Genomic DNA, 15399 nt, shown 5'->3' with positions numbered 1-15399 from the left:
AAAGAGTTTTTGTTTTTCCATAATGGTGTTGCATGAAATTAACAGTTAAATTGACATTTAACTTTCATAATTTTCACTTATAAACTTCACAACTTATAAACTTAATCTTACATAATGATGAGAAATTATGTTAAAAAAAAGTGTCAAGATACTCAACTATCCTTACATTTTGTACATTAAGACATCAATAGGTATCTTAACAATGACAATACACCGTAATATCCTGCTGTTTGACGTGTTCACGACTTTAAATTAACACGGTAATCACAGAAAATAACAAACCGTCACGAGTGTATGCAGCGGTGACAATGTTATGCTTGAGAAACGCAGCATCTGTTTTTCGCACACTTCCAATAAAAGTAGATCATTTCAGCGTCCAAGTTTCTCAGCGTGTGTCGGCTTCCTTGGCTTTACTAATTGTGCTTCTATTATTGTGGTTGAGTCAGCCAAAATCTTTGTGAGCGCTGCAATGCTCACAACATATGGTCGGAACGGAAAAACGTGCTCATTCGGGAGCGCCGTTGCTACTTTGTGCTTCGCGGCGCTACTTACTGTCCAACTCGAACTGCGTCATGGCTGGATCGCTTAGATTCCGGATGCTGTACGGCGCTGTGGGAAGAAGAAAGGTCTGGTAAATGCAACGTATTGGGAAGACAAAAGGTTGGGTTCACTGCGTTACGTTCAAAAACTGCACATGAGCTGGAGGACGGGTCAATCTTACAGTTTTGACCTGAAATATTCCCTGCGATGAAGCAAAAGTAACAAAAAAAATCTGCAGATGTCAAGTTAAGATAATCCTTTATTGTCCACACATAGGAAAATTTCACTGATACAACGCAGGTAGATGCAGAGGAAAAGAACAGATAACAGATTATAGTAAGTTTAAAAAACACTCTTAATTGAAAAGAACTCTTATAAACAAAAACTCCTATAGACAAAACCTCCCATTTCCCAAAAAGGGATGGAGGGGGAAAGACGATGGTTCTCCGCAGTTTCATGAGTTCCTCCTTTGTATAAACGCGCACAGGCGCCGTTCCGTACGGCGGCGGTGGCCGGGGGGGGCGGTGGGGCCGGGGGGGGGCTAGCTCAGAGCTAGTGCACATCACGACGACACGACGAAAAACACTCAATAATCCAGCAGAACAAAGTCGAAACAAGTTGAATTAAAGCGATTCCAGCGCGTGTCCCGATCGTACAACAAAAGTAGAAAAAAAATTACAAAATACAAAAGATAAAGCACAATAAGTGTGAAAAAAGTGTGAAAAAGAGCGGAGTGTTGCACCGGGCTAGTTCAGTGTCTCCTCAAAATATCTAAGGTGACTATTTTTCATTAGTTTTAAAAAGTTTATGCATTGTTCAAGTGCACAGACAGGGTTGTTGTCAGGTGAAATTGCTATGGTTATCGCTATGGTTCCGTCTGAAATTATAATAAGTTCTATTTCCATTCGATTTATGTTTGTAAAGCTCCAAATCGCAATAGCACTTGCCTCGCAGGGCTGAACAAAAGGGCTGACTTGGTCAATAATAGAGTTTTCTCTATTATTGACCAAGTCAGCCCTTGAGATTAACCATTCCAGAGCATCCTCCCTGTGCATAGACCCTCCTTCTGGGCAAAGAAAATCTAAGTATAAAGTTAAAGTGCCTGTGACAGGCACTTTAACTTTACTTACTTACTTTACTTTAGTGTATTTATACCTGTTGTACTAATAAATTATAGTTTAAACAACAACTTTTTAACTCTCTAAACATGAATTCAACATGTATATTTATTGGTCATTTTTTTCCCCAGTGGTTAATGGCCAATTTCCTACTGTGATGTCATAGATTACAAACAGGAAGTGAAATTATAAACCTAATTATTATTATTTTTTACATTTTTTAAAAAGTTTTTTTGGTGTGTGCAAAATTCGAAATATATATATATTTGAGTTCAATGAGTCATCCGACCTGTCATGGGCACTTTAAAGAAGGCCACGTGTACTGGCGAACGGGCGAACGCCAAAATGCGTTTGGCTAAGGCATAATCATAAAGTAATCATTGACAAAAACAAACTGATCAACTATAAGGCATAGATACAAAGAATTTATAAATGTTGGTAATAAACAACTAATCAATTAACAAAAATAAACACTAACCTTAACCCTAATCCTAACCCTAGTAAATGATTAGTTTGTCAATGATGAATAAACATTTATAACTATAATAATGTATCTACGCCTTATTCTAAAGTGACACCAGCGATTGTTATTGGAAGCAGTACGAAACGTTCAAACAGATGAGAAATGCTCGAAAAATTTTCAAAAGTTAAAACAAAACCTGATGGATTAACCTATAATCCATGTGCATATAACTGAGGAAAATAGATTCATGTGATAATATGTAATAATCCACGTAATAATCCATGTGCATATAACTGTAATAATATATAAAATAATAACATGTAATAATCCATGTGCATATAACTGTAATAATATATAAAATAATAACATGTAATAATCCATGTGCATATAACTGTAATAATATATAAAAATAATAACATGTAATATCCATGTGCATATAACTGTAATAATATTTAAAAATAATAACATGTAATATCCATGTGCATATAACTGTAATAATATATTAAAATAATAAAATGTATATAAAAATAATAAAATGTAATAATCCATGTGCACAAAGGCGCCGGTCCAGCTGGCAGCCCGGTGCAACGCTCCGCTCTTTTTTCACACTTTTTTCACACTTATTGTGCTTTGTCTTTTGTATTTTGTAAATATTTTTTCTACTTTAGTTGTACGATCGGGACACGCGCTGGAATCGCTTAATTCAACTTGTTTCGACTTTGTTCGGCTGGATTATTGATTGTTTTTCGTTGTGTCGTCGTGATGTGCGCTAGCTCTGAGCTAGCCCCCCCGTCCCCACCGCGCTCCTCGGCCACAGCCGCCGTACAGAACGGCGCCTGTGCGCGTTTATACAAAGGAGGAACTCATGAAACTGCGGAGAACCATCGTCTTTCCCCCTCCATCCCTTTTTGGGAAATGGGAGGTTTTGTCTATAGGAGTTTTTGTTTATAAGAGTTCTTCTATTAAGAGTGTTTTTTAAACTTCCTATATTCTGTTATCTGTCCTTTTCCTCTGTATCTACCTGCGTTGTATCAATGAAATTTCCCCATGTGTGGACAATAAAGGACTATCTTATCTTATCTTATAACTGATGTAAATAGAGTGTTTATTTTACCATTATTATTAGTATTATCTTGTCTTACGCTAGCTGTTTTTATTTTATCTTTATTTTTCCCCTATATTCCTTATTAGGAAATGAGAGGTTTTGTCTATAGCAGTTTTTGTTTATAAGAGTTTTGTTTATAAGAGTTCTTCTATTAAAAGTGTTTTTGAACTTCCTATACGTTATCTGTCATTTTCCTCTGTATCTACCTGCGTTGCAACAATGAAATTTCCCCATGTGTGGGCAATAAAGGAACATCTTATAATAAACTGCTGGATCGCTCCTGGTAAATACACGTATCACTCTACATTTGTCAGAGCAAACAAACACATTTAGCATCCTTTTAGCACGTGGCTAAGTGTAACATTCTGATGACGACACAATGACGAGCCCTATCGAGTTCACCCTTATACTTCCAGCGTAGTAAGATCTGCGGTTTAGTTCTTTAAACCCGCGCGACCGCCGTAATCACCGCTCCGGCGAGAGATGATGTAACAAGAGTCTAAATTATAGCTCCAGTCACAGTGAGCCGCGAAACACAACTCCCCAGTAAAACTAATAACAGCCTGCAGCCCACAGCTACTGATCTCAAGATGAAATGTTTTGCTGAAAAGTGTCAAGACCGGCGGGGAAATCGTGGAAGCAGAATGAGGCTGCGTGAAAGTTGGGCTTTGATGGAGATAATGGGGCCGCTTGACACATAAAGACGCTGTGTCGGGATAATAATAAGCAATGATGAACTCCTTCGAACGGTGGCGAGCCCTTCCCGAAATCACAAGTGCGCGCGATGAGTCTATTTGCGCCGAAATGTGCCGTTGGAAGCTGCGGAGATCCTCCTCTGAAGTCTTAGATGTTCGATACGAGGAAAATGACTCTGCGTTCATTTCACCGTGTCGTTTAAATGAGCGGAAAGTTAATGTGTGATTCGAACGATACGAACGTTATACTGTGCCGTACCTCCCAGCAGCGACTGACAATTGTTTCTTTTGAATTCAATTAGCGAGAGAATTGGATGTTTATTCCGACATTGGCAGTAGATGAAGCTAAAGCGACGCTGTTTCCACACTTCGATTTCCACATCCAAAACTTGCAAATGCTTATATTTCGTGAATCCGGCTGTTTGCTGGTGTTACTTCTCTGAGCACGTACTGCAGACTGCAAAACACCGAAGACGCTTTTGCTTTCGTCCATTTGCAGCACTGTACATCACCAGGTACTTACTTGTAGCATAGCATTAGCATTTGTATTAACATTGTAGCTTCATAGCTTGCACCGACTTGTATTTTATTGTTTACGCGCCATTTTCTTTCTTTTTTTTCTTTTAATGCATATTTTGATATTATAGTTTAACAATTAGATTTAAATTAAGTTGAAATAGTAGTAGTAATAGCATTTTTATTGATTGTTGACAGCATTCTTAGGGTTTCTTCCCCATTGTGCAACAAAAAAAGTTAGATTTTCTCATCTTAGTTTGTGAAATCCAGATAAAAATGTATTGATACTAATAATTCCATAATTACTTCATGCAAGCGCTTGTATGTTTGTAATCACATAGTTTTTATTCTATGTAGATTTAATTGTATTCTATCTAGTATTTTGTTAATGCATGTTTTGCTCTCATGTTAAGCTGATGTTTTTTAATCCTTATTCCTTGTAAATACTTTTGACAAAGGTTCTCTAATCCTAAAATTCAATAAAATTATAAATAAATTAAATAATCTCTACTTTACAATAAACCAGACTGTCGTTAAAATCCAAAAGTTCGTCAGCACGATTCACGCTCAAGGCTTTTGCGCATCTCCTTACCGTTAAGCTCCGCCCAGGACGAGGACGTGGCGATGCTGCGGATGGAGTAACCGCGGAGACGATCGTACAGGAGCTCTCTGTATCGGATCCGAAAGCCCAGGAGAATCCCGTTGATCTTTTCCTCCGACGGTCGCTGCGGGGAAAACAGACGCAAAGAATGTAAAACGGTTTTAATGAAGCCGTGTGTGTGGATCCAAAACAACACGTGTAGTCACTTCCTAACCCTGCTGTTTGTACTTGCCAGCACTTTACTGTAAATAGGGCCATAGATCTTCGGAATAATAACCTATCTCCTCTCCGCAAGTGACTAAGACGGCGTAACAAACCTTCGGTTGATCGTGCGAGCGTGCCCAGAGGCGACCAACGGACAAAAAAAAAACAAAACTCTAAAGTACTTGTCTATGTACGCTTGTAACTCGACGAGTGTTCTCATAAACGCTGCACTGTGGCTGGGAGCGTTCTGTTTTATGATCTGCTAATTCAGGTGCAAGACTTTTTTACTGCACTCCGAGGATGTGAGCGAAAGTGCATTTTGTGTCGTCAGATTTTTTTAATCCGTCTTTAAACAGCCACAATGAAGGAGAAAACCGACATTGTGTGTGTTTTTTTATGCCATTTTTGTTTTTGGTCTCCTTCCTGTCACCGGATCTAAACACAAAGTTAAAGTGCCCCTGACAGGTTTTTTATCATTTTCAAATGTTTACTTTATTTTGTGTATATATGGTTTACCTATTGTACAAATAACTTATAGTTTTACACCCATCGAGTAGGTATTTGTGGAGAAAACGTTGAAAAATCTGTAGAAAATGACAGGAAGTGACATCACACCAGGAACACTCATTCCAGTCAACGTTTATGCATAATTTACACAAAGAAAATACTTTTTAATTCTCTTAACATGAATTCAACAACATAAAGTCGCTATCACATATTTGCAGTGGTTAATGGGCAATTTCCTATTGTGATGTCATAGATTACAAACAGGTAGTGGAATTAAAAAATAGCTATTCTGGGATACATTTTTAATATTTTTTTTTTAGCAAAATTCAAAATACATTTATCTTAACTGCATTTTAGTTCAATGAGTTGTGAATACTCCGAGGATGTGAGCGAAAGTGCATTTTTGTGTCGGATTTTGTATCCGTCTTTAAACAGCCACAATGAAGCAGAAAAAGCCATTGCGTGTGTTTTTTTATGTTTTTCTTTTTTTTGGTGTCTCCTTCCTGTCACCGGATCAAAACACAAAGTTTAAGTGCCCGTGACAGGTTTTTAAAATGTTTTTACTTTATTTAGCGTATTATACCTGTTGTCCAAATACATTCTAGTTTTACACCAATCGAGTAGGTATTTGTGGAGAAAACGTTGAAAAACCTGTAGAAAATGACAGGAAGTGACATCACACCAGGAACACTCATTCCAGTCAACATTTATGCATGATTTACACACACTTTTAAACTCTCTAAACATGAATTCAACAACATGAAGGCGCCATCATATATTTTATTTGTAAATTTTTACCCCCAGTGGTTAATGGGCAATTTCCTACTGTGATGTCATAGAAGTAAAATTAAAAAACATAAAAAAATAGCTATTCTGGGGTACATTTTTTATAATTTATTAGGCAAAATTCAAAATACTAAAAATATTTATCTTAACTGCATTTTAGTTCAATGAGTCGGGAACACGTCGCGGATGTGAGCGAAAGTGCATTTTTGTGTCGTTTTTCATCGTCTTTAAACAGCCACAATGAAGCAGAAAAAGCCATTGCATGTGTTTTTAAAATGTTGTTTTTTTGTCTCCTTACCTGCCACCGGATCAGCACCGACGTGGTTGTGTGTGGCGTGACGGAGAGGATTGTGGGCGCCTCGTCTGGCGCTGTAGGGCAATGAAAAGAAGGAGATAAATGAGTTAAATTGACTGGAAAATGGGCACGACTTAAGATGCTTAATCCAGCAGTGTGCGGTGGCATTCATGGTGCGCAAACAAACAATACAGCGACCAGGGCTACATCGTTCGGCTACTCTAGTTCTACTCGTCAAGGAACCAATCAAAGGAGCCTCGTATACCGCCAGAACATGCCACAGTTTAAAATGTAATAGTATAAGTGTAAAATCGTCTTCAGTGCGTTAGATCTGTCTTTTTAAACAAACTAGTGAGTTAAAATGTAAAAAGAAGAGCATGACATATCATGAAAAGAACACTAAATATTTGATATACGCACCAGAAAAACACATTATTTTATTATTCAGTCATTATTGTTTTGTTTGGTTTCTCTACAAATGCAAATTTCATATATGAAAAGGGATGTCAAGATTATTATGTTTATCGCTAATCGTGATTATTAAGGTGCCAATATCATCGGAAAGACTTATACAAAAAAATATAATAGTGACATTTTTACCATTTTTAAATTCAATGAATAGAAAAGTGACAAGTTTCAATTTAGATGAGGTATTTTTAGTTAAATAAAAAGAAATGTGACCATCTTAGAAGTCCTGTCTGCTCAGCCTTTTCTCAAAAAAGTAAACCTAAATGTAAAGTGCATTTTTTTACATCTTACTTTTTGTTCATGTAAAATTCTGAATGTTTGATTCCATAAAGCAGGAGAGATGATGTGTTCAGAAATCAAAAAGTAAAAAACAAGTTTTTTTTTTTTTTAAGGATCTTTTCTGTTGTTTTGGTCGTGACGTTAAAAATCGCAAAAATTCACGACGTTTATCTCACAATAATCATCATAATCTAAAATTCAAAATCGTGACACCTTTCTAAAACTTTCTAGCCAGATTTTAAATGATAATAATGTAAACAGCATTACAGGAAGACACATATCAGTCGTCTACAACCATTAAAATAAGAAAAATACCAGTCTTTTATACCTTTTCCCTCACACTCACAGTATATTTGTTTAAATAGCTTTGCATAGTTTAACGCAGACTAACATACTCTCTGACTGTCGTGTCGGGGAGGAGGATATTGTCCAGAATTAGGACTATTCTGGACTTTCCCTCCCGCCCGCTCCAAACTGCACATGTAAATAAGAAATATGTTAATCTGCTGTAACGGTAGTTCTAAGTCAAATGCAAATATAGTAGGAGTTAGCTGCTTTATTCTTACTGTGATGTTGATATACAATTTTGATAGCTATTTCTTCTGCACATAGTTTGCATAACTAAAACCATTTCCTCCTTTAGTGATGAACAAAATAAATTCCCAAACCCAAAGCTCGCCTATGGTTTTCGCTGTTTGAGGCATCTACAAAACACAATAAAAACCCATCGACCGAGGCGGGCGCAGCAGCTGGCACGAACAATTACGGCGGCACGTGACGGTCGGCGGGTGGAACAGCCGGATTTGCCAAAAGGCTCTTGTATCGTCGCGGCAGCAGATGGCGATCACATGACATCACCTTTGGACCGAGCCAGCGGCGCCGCGAACAAAGGGCCGTGTCATCCCGGCGGAGAGAGGCCCGCGAAACAAGCCCCCGTTCCTGAGCCGCGGAGCTAAAGGTAAACCACACCGGCGGGAGAGAGAGCGCCCCCGGCAACGAGGCAATGTGGGTCAAGCTGCTTTTGCTTCCCCCCCCCAAAAAATAGCACAACAATCGCTGCGTTTTCTGGGAGGATGTTCCGGGGAAACGGCTGATGCAATGCGTCTGTGTGAAGCCGAAAATGAAAAGGTGTGCAACAATACTGGGTGAAAACTACAGACTAGAACTGTGATTTTGCTTGTATTGTAGTATTTGTGTTTATTTATTTATGTGCTGTCGTGACACATATTCATGTGCAATTACTGTCGTGATCACATGCAATGGTATTTATGTATTTATTTATTTCCATCCATCCATTTTCTACCGCTTGTTCCCTTTCGGGGTCGCGGGTGACTGGAGCCTATCCCAGTGACTTCGGGCCTTAGGCGGGGTACATCCTGGACAGTGGCCAACTTGTCGCAGGGCCAACACAGAGACATAGACATTACAGACAGCCATTCACTAGGCCCAATTTAGAGTTACCAATTTTTACCTAACACATGTATTTATTTATTTATTTATTTGTCTATGGGAGTTTTTATTTATTTATAGGAGATCTTCTACTGAAAGTGTTTTTCAGACTTCCTATAAGTGATCTGTTCTTCTGTATCTACCTCTGTATCTACCTGCGTTGCACCAATGAAATTTCCCCATGTGGGACAATAAAGGAATATCTTATTTGATGTCATCTTTATGAAGGAGACGAGTGCAGCCACAGCTAGCTTCTATAATACTTTCTGAAATGTGTTCAATGTAAAGCAAAAAAGGTGTCATTTTTGAAAATAATCTGACTATTAGTGTGTTTACTTCTGGTTGAATGGCAAACACACAATACTATCTCCATCTTTGCACCCTGAAGAAGGCCTTGTTAGGGCTGAAATGCGTTGGTGCGCATTTTAAACTTAAAGCCATGTTGCAATAAAGGCTTTTTAATATTTTTTCCAAAACAGAGTGCCTTGGTTTTTTGTCTGTGGGAATACTTGACTTGTATATTTTTCGCCACTATTTATACCAGCATAGTTTCTTTTTCCTTGCAACTATCTCCATCTTTGTACAGCAACTGAAGGAAATCTACTGCAGTATATGTATTTCCTGTAATTACACAAAGCCTAAAATATTTATAAAATATATATACTGTATGTTCAAGAGGAGCATGTCAGTCACTCTAAAAGATATAATATAAGGTGATACACTTCAGAAGTATGGGAAGCCTTCTGCTGTCAAAGCAAATAAACCACTATTTTTACTAACATTCTAGTATTAGCAAACGTGGCTATGTTTACATGCACACCAAAAATCTGATCGTTATCTGATTTCTGGACCTGTATGATTTTTTAAATGACATGCAAACTGCTAAATCTGATGTGAGTGATAAGAAGGACCATGATCAGAAAGAAATGACATGTTTTTGGTATTTTACATGTAATTTTAATAACCTTTTAACTCCAAAAACTTGATAATAATGATTTTTGATCGTTCAGCTAAAGGACAATAGCACAAAAAAGAGCAAACTAATGTGGTAAAGATAACAAATTAAAGAGAATGGTTTTGTTTTTTTAAATACATTGTTCTAGTTCTTCTGGTTTTTTTTTCCCTTCTGTTTATGTAAATGTATTTTTTTTGTATTTATTTGATCAGTACAACAATATTAGCGCCTGGTGTCCTCTTACCGTCCTGCAGAGTGGTGATGGCTTCACTTTCATCGCTGTATTCACTGTCACCAATGTCATTGGTAGCTTTGATTCTGAACTGGTACGATGTGAACGGCTTCAGCCTGAGAAGAGCAGATACGACAATATTTTATATATAAAGTACATACAGGATTATTAGACACATTAGACCCAGGCTATCGCTGGGCTGGGACTAAACCAAAACTAAAAACGAGTCCAAACTACGACTAAGCAAAGACTGAACTAGAAAATAATTTAACTTAACGTAAGATAAACTATTTCGATTATTTTTTACCATCCAATACAACACTTTCAAATAGGAAACTGCAATGGATATTAATAAGCTACAATTATCAGTCCTCAGTCTATCAGATCGGCCCATTCTCGAGGTTTTAAAAGTATTTTTAAAACCTCGCTTTTTTTCATTTTTTCCCCTCAATACAACTCCAGCAGACCCTTATCTTTTACGTTATATCTGTTTATTTTCATGTGTGCTTTGTGTGTAAACTTGACCCTGAAGGTCCACGTAACAAACAAGAATAAAGTGAATTTATTGTGAAACAGTAATTCAAAACTAAGCATTTACGCTATAAATATACACGTCATTATTTTCATTACTTAAAGAGATCAAGGGCATATCTGCTTTGTCTTACAAAATAAAACAGAAAGTTGTCTTTAAAACATATATTCTATTAAACATGATTAACAACCATCCAGGGAATATGTAAAAGAGCAACTTTGAGTTCACTTTTTTAAATGAATGAATCGCTGCAACTTGGTGGTCATAACATCTAGACTAGGCATGTCCAAACTACGGCCCGGGGGCCATATGCAGCCCGCAGACCAATTTTTTTGGGCCCTCATGCTTCCTGCTAAGTTGGTCCAAAAAACAAAAAGTAGTACTTTTTTGTGTAAAATTGGAAATATTCAAGCATTTTGATGTTATACCAACCTAATATTAACGTTTTAAGTCTTATTAAAGGTGTGGAGGCATCAAAACAATGTCAAATGCAAAATTTCAAATGATTCACTCGCAAATTTGACATTGTCGGGTTGTCTGTGGCCCTCTGCCCCGTATACGTTTCAAAATGCGGCCCTCAGTGAAAAAAGTTTGGACATCCCTGATCTAGACTGTATCAAGACCGAATCACAAACTTGCTCTAAACCTCCTTATCACACATATTATAAGAGAGCCTATTTCCCCCAAAACGCCTGACTAAAAAGAATATCACATTTTAAATTTCGTCAAGATTTTAGAAATATAAAGAGCAGTTTAGCTGGTGTCTGGATGGTCTGATTGACACTAGTTTGGGCATTTCTTAGCTTTTGACAATTCCTCTTAGAAAACTGAAGCAAGTAGCATTTTGGGACTTATAATAAAGTGAAAAGGTCCAGGAAGAATCCATATAAAAGTCCTAAAATTAAGTTTGACTGAAAATAAATGGGTTACAAACTTTATTTTTATTTTATGCCCAGCAGCTTGTTTTTATCAGATGTGGATCATTTCAACAGGTTAAAGTGCAGCTTTTCATATTTCCTTCTTTCTTATCTTGTTTACTGAGATAAACATATGGTAAATGATGGTACAAATGTAACGTAAAAGTAAATACGCTATAGTTGTTCAAACCAGAGGCATTTGTGAGTAGCCTGACCTGTCGTGTTCACGTTTAAATCCAAGCGCAGACCCACCTTGACACCCTGTAGGAGGAGGCTTCGTGGTTGACGGAGGCGGAGTGGACGGTCCAGTTGTTTTCGGGCAGTTCCCTGAGCTGGACCGTGTAGTAGCGGACGGGAGAGAGGCCGTCGCTGCCCGGCTCCCACGTCAGTAGCACCTGCCGAGCCGACACGTTCCTCTGGGGCACCGACGGCCGACTGGTGGGCTGAGGCCGGGCTGAGCGGACAGGACAGGACAAGACAGGACGGTTTATTACATATTATTGCAATGTTCTTTTTTATTATTTGTACATCTAAGTGTGGTCATGATTTCTACTTCTATTTAAATGAGGTAGACAGTGTCAGTATATAAGTGTGCAGGACAATTGAAGCACTAAAAACGAAGTAGCAATTATTATATCTAATATTTGTTTGGAGGAGTGAATTAATGAACTGTTTTACACAAAAGCAAAACAAAAAAGTTGTGGGGGGGAAAAAAGATCAAAGTATAATTTAAAATAGACTTATTTTACACTTTTTTTTGCAAGGAAATAAATTTGAAGTCAACGTTAAACATGTTGGTGCTACTTTATAATAACTACACATTAATCAGCCTTAATAAAGCATGAACAAAGACTTAATTCATTATGAACAAACAGTTAGACTTAGAAACGACTTAATCAAAGGGTTATGTAGATACTAAGCCTGGATAATTTACAATAAAATGAACAATTAAAAGCGTAGTTATTATTATGATTCATGATTGTATTTTAAAAGCTTTTTAGGGAGTTTTAATCCAGCACACATTACAGACGAACAAACAAACAAACAAACAAACAGACAAACAAACACACTCACTCACAAAAAAACACACTATAGAAGTAACTACATTAACAACACAACGTCCAGAAGAAGAGCAGCTTGCTTTATATAAAGTAGGTTCAGGGAATCTTTTAACCAATTGTTAATATCAAAACAATATATCAATACTTTAAAACAGTTAAAAAATAAAAAAAAGTTTAGCTAATACAAAACCCAGTGGTAAAATATTGTCTCTTTTTTGACATGAGTCTTGGGTTCTTATTCCAATAAGACAGAACAGTGGACAAGGGGGATCAGTACATTAAACACACTTGTCAGTTTGTCAATTACAGTATTTCAAATATGATCCCACTGTGGGGCATCGCCACGACAACTGTATGAGTTCTGCCCCACAACCACGCCAGCAGAGTTTTGATGACTCGTTATCCGTTTTATTTAGAACATATGGTGTAATGTAAGCTCGATGTAATATTTTGAGCTGTATATTTCTATGTTAGTTTGTATTAATTAGTATAAAGTGGTGGCATATTGGTGAATTAGGCATAGAATGGGACAGAACTGGGACTAAAGCTTACTCTTACCCGGGACAGACAAGCCCAGACATGGTGAACAGACCAATCAGAACAATGAAGAAGGATGGATCGGCGTACTACAGCCACAGGTTGCGCCACAGAGAAAGTCTAAGTCCATTAATTGACAAAACAGACTATGAAAACAGAAAAGTGCTAAAGTTATTAATGACGTGATACAGCACCGAATGAACGCCACTTATGTCTGTGCCAAGCAGCCAGTTACTGTACATATTTTAATAGTGTATTTAACGCTATACAGTATGATTAAGGATAATGGAAAAACTCCATCTGGGAACAACCTGCATTAGCCAAGTGTAGATTATTCTCCATAATACATAATACAAACATAATTCCTCCTCTTCATAAATACATGCGCTTTGATGCGATGCATATAGATTTCCTCATTTCTCTGCTCTTCTCTGCATCGTTCTCTCACACGAGTCGTTTTCTCGTCTTATTCGGGAACTTAACCCAGGCCCGGATCAGGTTATGAGTGCAGGGCCTGTTGCCATAGAGATCTAGCCCAATAGAAAGTGATCCAGCTTTGTGGTGCGGCCAAAGCAGGGTTAACCACGCAGTTACCTCTCTGATCCTCTAATCTGGACAGAACCAGAACCAGAACAGGACTAAACTGGGTTCCAGCCAGGACCAGAACAGGACCAGAACAGGACCAAAACAGGACCAGAACAGGACCAGAACATGACCAGAACAGGACCAGAACAGAACTAAACTGGGCTCTAAACAGGAACAGAACAGGACCAGAACAGGACTAAACTGGGCTCTAAACAGGAACAGAACAGGACTGGAACAGGACCAGAACAGGACCAGAACAGGACCAGAACAGGACCAGAACAGGAACAGAACAGGACTGGAACAGAACCAGAACAGAACCAGAACAGGACCAGAACAGGACCAGAACAGGACCAGGACCAGAACATGACCAGAACAGGACCAGAACAGAACTAAACTGGGCTCTAAACAGGAACAGAACAGGACTGGAACAGGACCAGAACAGGACCAGAACAGGACCAGAACAGGAACAGAACAGGACTGGAACAGAACCAGAACAGAACCAGAACAGGACCAGAACAGGACCAGAACAGGACCAGGACCAGAACATGACCAGAACAGGACCAGAACAGAACTAAACTGGGCTCTAAACAGGAACAGAACAGGACTGGAACAGGACCAGAACAGGACCAAAACAGGAACAGAACAGGACTGGAACAGAACCAGAACAGAACCAGAACAGGACCAGAACAGGACCAGAACAGGACCAGGACCAGAACATGACCAGAACAGGACCAGAACAGAACTAAACTGGGCTCTAAACAGGAACAGAACAGGACCAGAACAGGACTAAACTGGGCTCTAAACAGGAACAGAACAGGACCAAAACAGAACCAGAACAGGACCAGAACAGGACCAAAACAGGACCAGAACAGGACCAGAACAGGACTAAACTGGGCTCCAACCAGGACCAGAACAGGACCAAAACAGAACCAGAACAGGACCAGAACAGGACCAGAACAGAACCAGAACAGGACCAGAACAGGACCAGAACAGGACCAGAACAGGACCAGAACAGAACCAGAACAGAACCAGAACAGGACTAAACTGGGCTCTAAACAGGAACAGAACAGAACTGGAACAGGACCAGAACAGGACCAGAACAGGACCAGAACAGGACCAGAACAGGAACAGAACAGGACTGGAACAGAACCAGAACAGAACCAGAACAGGACCAGAACAGGACCAGAACAGGACCAGGACCAGAACATGACCAGAACAGGACCAGAACAGAACTAAACTGGGCTCTAAACAGGACCAGAACAGGACCAGAACAGGACTAAACTGGGCTCCAACCAGGACCAGAACAGGACCAAAACAGAACCAGAACAGGACCAGAACAGGACCAGAACAGAACCAGAACAGGACCAGAACAGGACCAGAACAGGACCAGAACAGGACCAGAACAGAACCAGAACAGGACTAAACTGGGCTCTAAACAGGAACAGAACAGGACTGGAACAGGACCAGAACAGGACCAGAACAGGACCAGAACAGGAACAGAACAGGACTGGAACAGAACCAGAACAGAACCAGAACAGGACCAGAACAGGACCA

The 15399-nt window shown here is 38.8% G+C and overlaps 1 protein-coding gene across 7 annotated transcripts in view; it reads right to left on the bottom strand.

The window, feature by feature from the left end:
• sdk2b (sidekick cell adhesion molecule 2b) overlaps window positions 1-15399 on the bottom strand; it is a 565983-nt gene that overhangs the window by 49622 nt on the left and 500962 nt on the right. For all 7 annotated transcript variants that reach the window (XM_072455684.1, XM_072455687.1, XM_072455686.1 and 4 more), the window contains exons 30-34: window positions 11915-12116; window positions 10226-10329; window positions 6834-6904; window positions 5030-5162; window positions 553-609 (exon numbers count right to left, since the gene is read on the bottom strand). In XM_072455684.1, coding sequence (XP_072311785.1) covers window positions 553-609; window positions 5030-5162; window positions 6834-6904; window positions 10226-10329; window positions 11915-12116 — 567 coding nt within the window. The remainder of the gene's footprint in view (window positions 1-552; window positions 610-5029; window positions 5163-6833; window positions 6905-10225; window positions 10330-11914; window positions 12117-15399) is intronic.

Source organism: Eucyclogobius newberryi, unplaced genomic scaffold (assembly GCF_026437365.1).
Source record: "Eucyclogobius newberryi isolate DKJ021-1_F unplaced genomic scaffold, fEucNew1.0.hap1 SCAF_20, whole genome shotgun sequence".
In the NCBI taxonomy this organism is placed as follows: Eukaryota; Metazoa; Chordata; class Actinopteri; order Gobiiformes; family Gobiidae; genus Eucyclogobius; species Eucyclogobius newberryi.
Note: the sequence above shows the minus strand (reverse complement) of the source record. Positions and strands in the feature narration are given on the sequence as shown.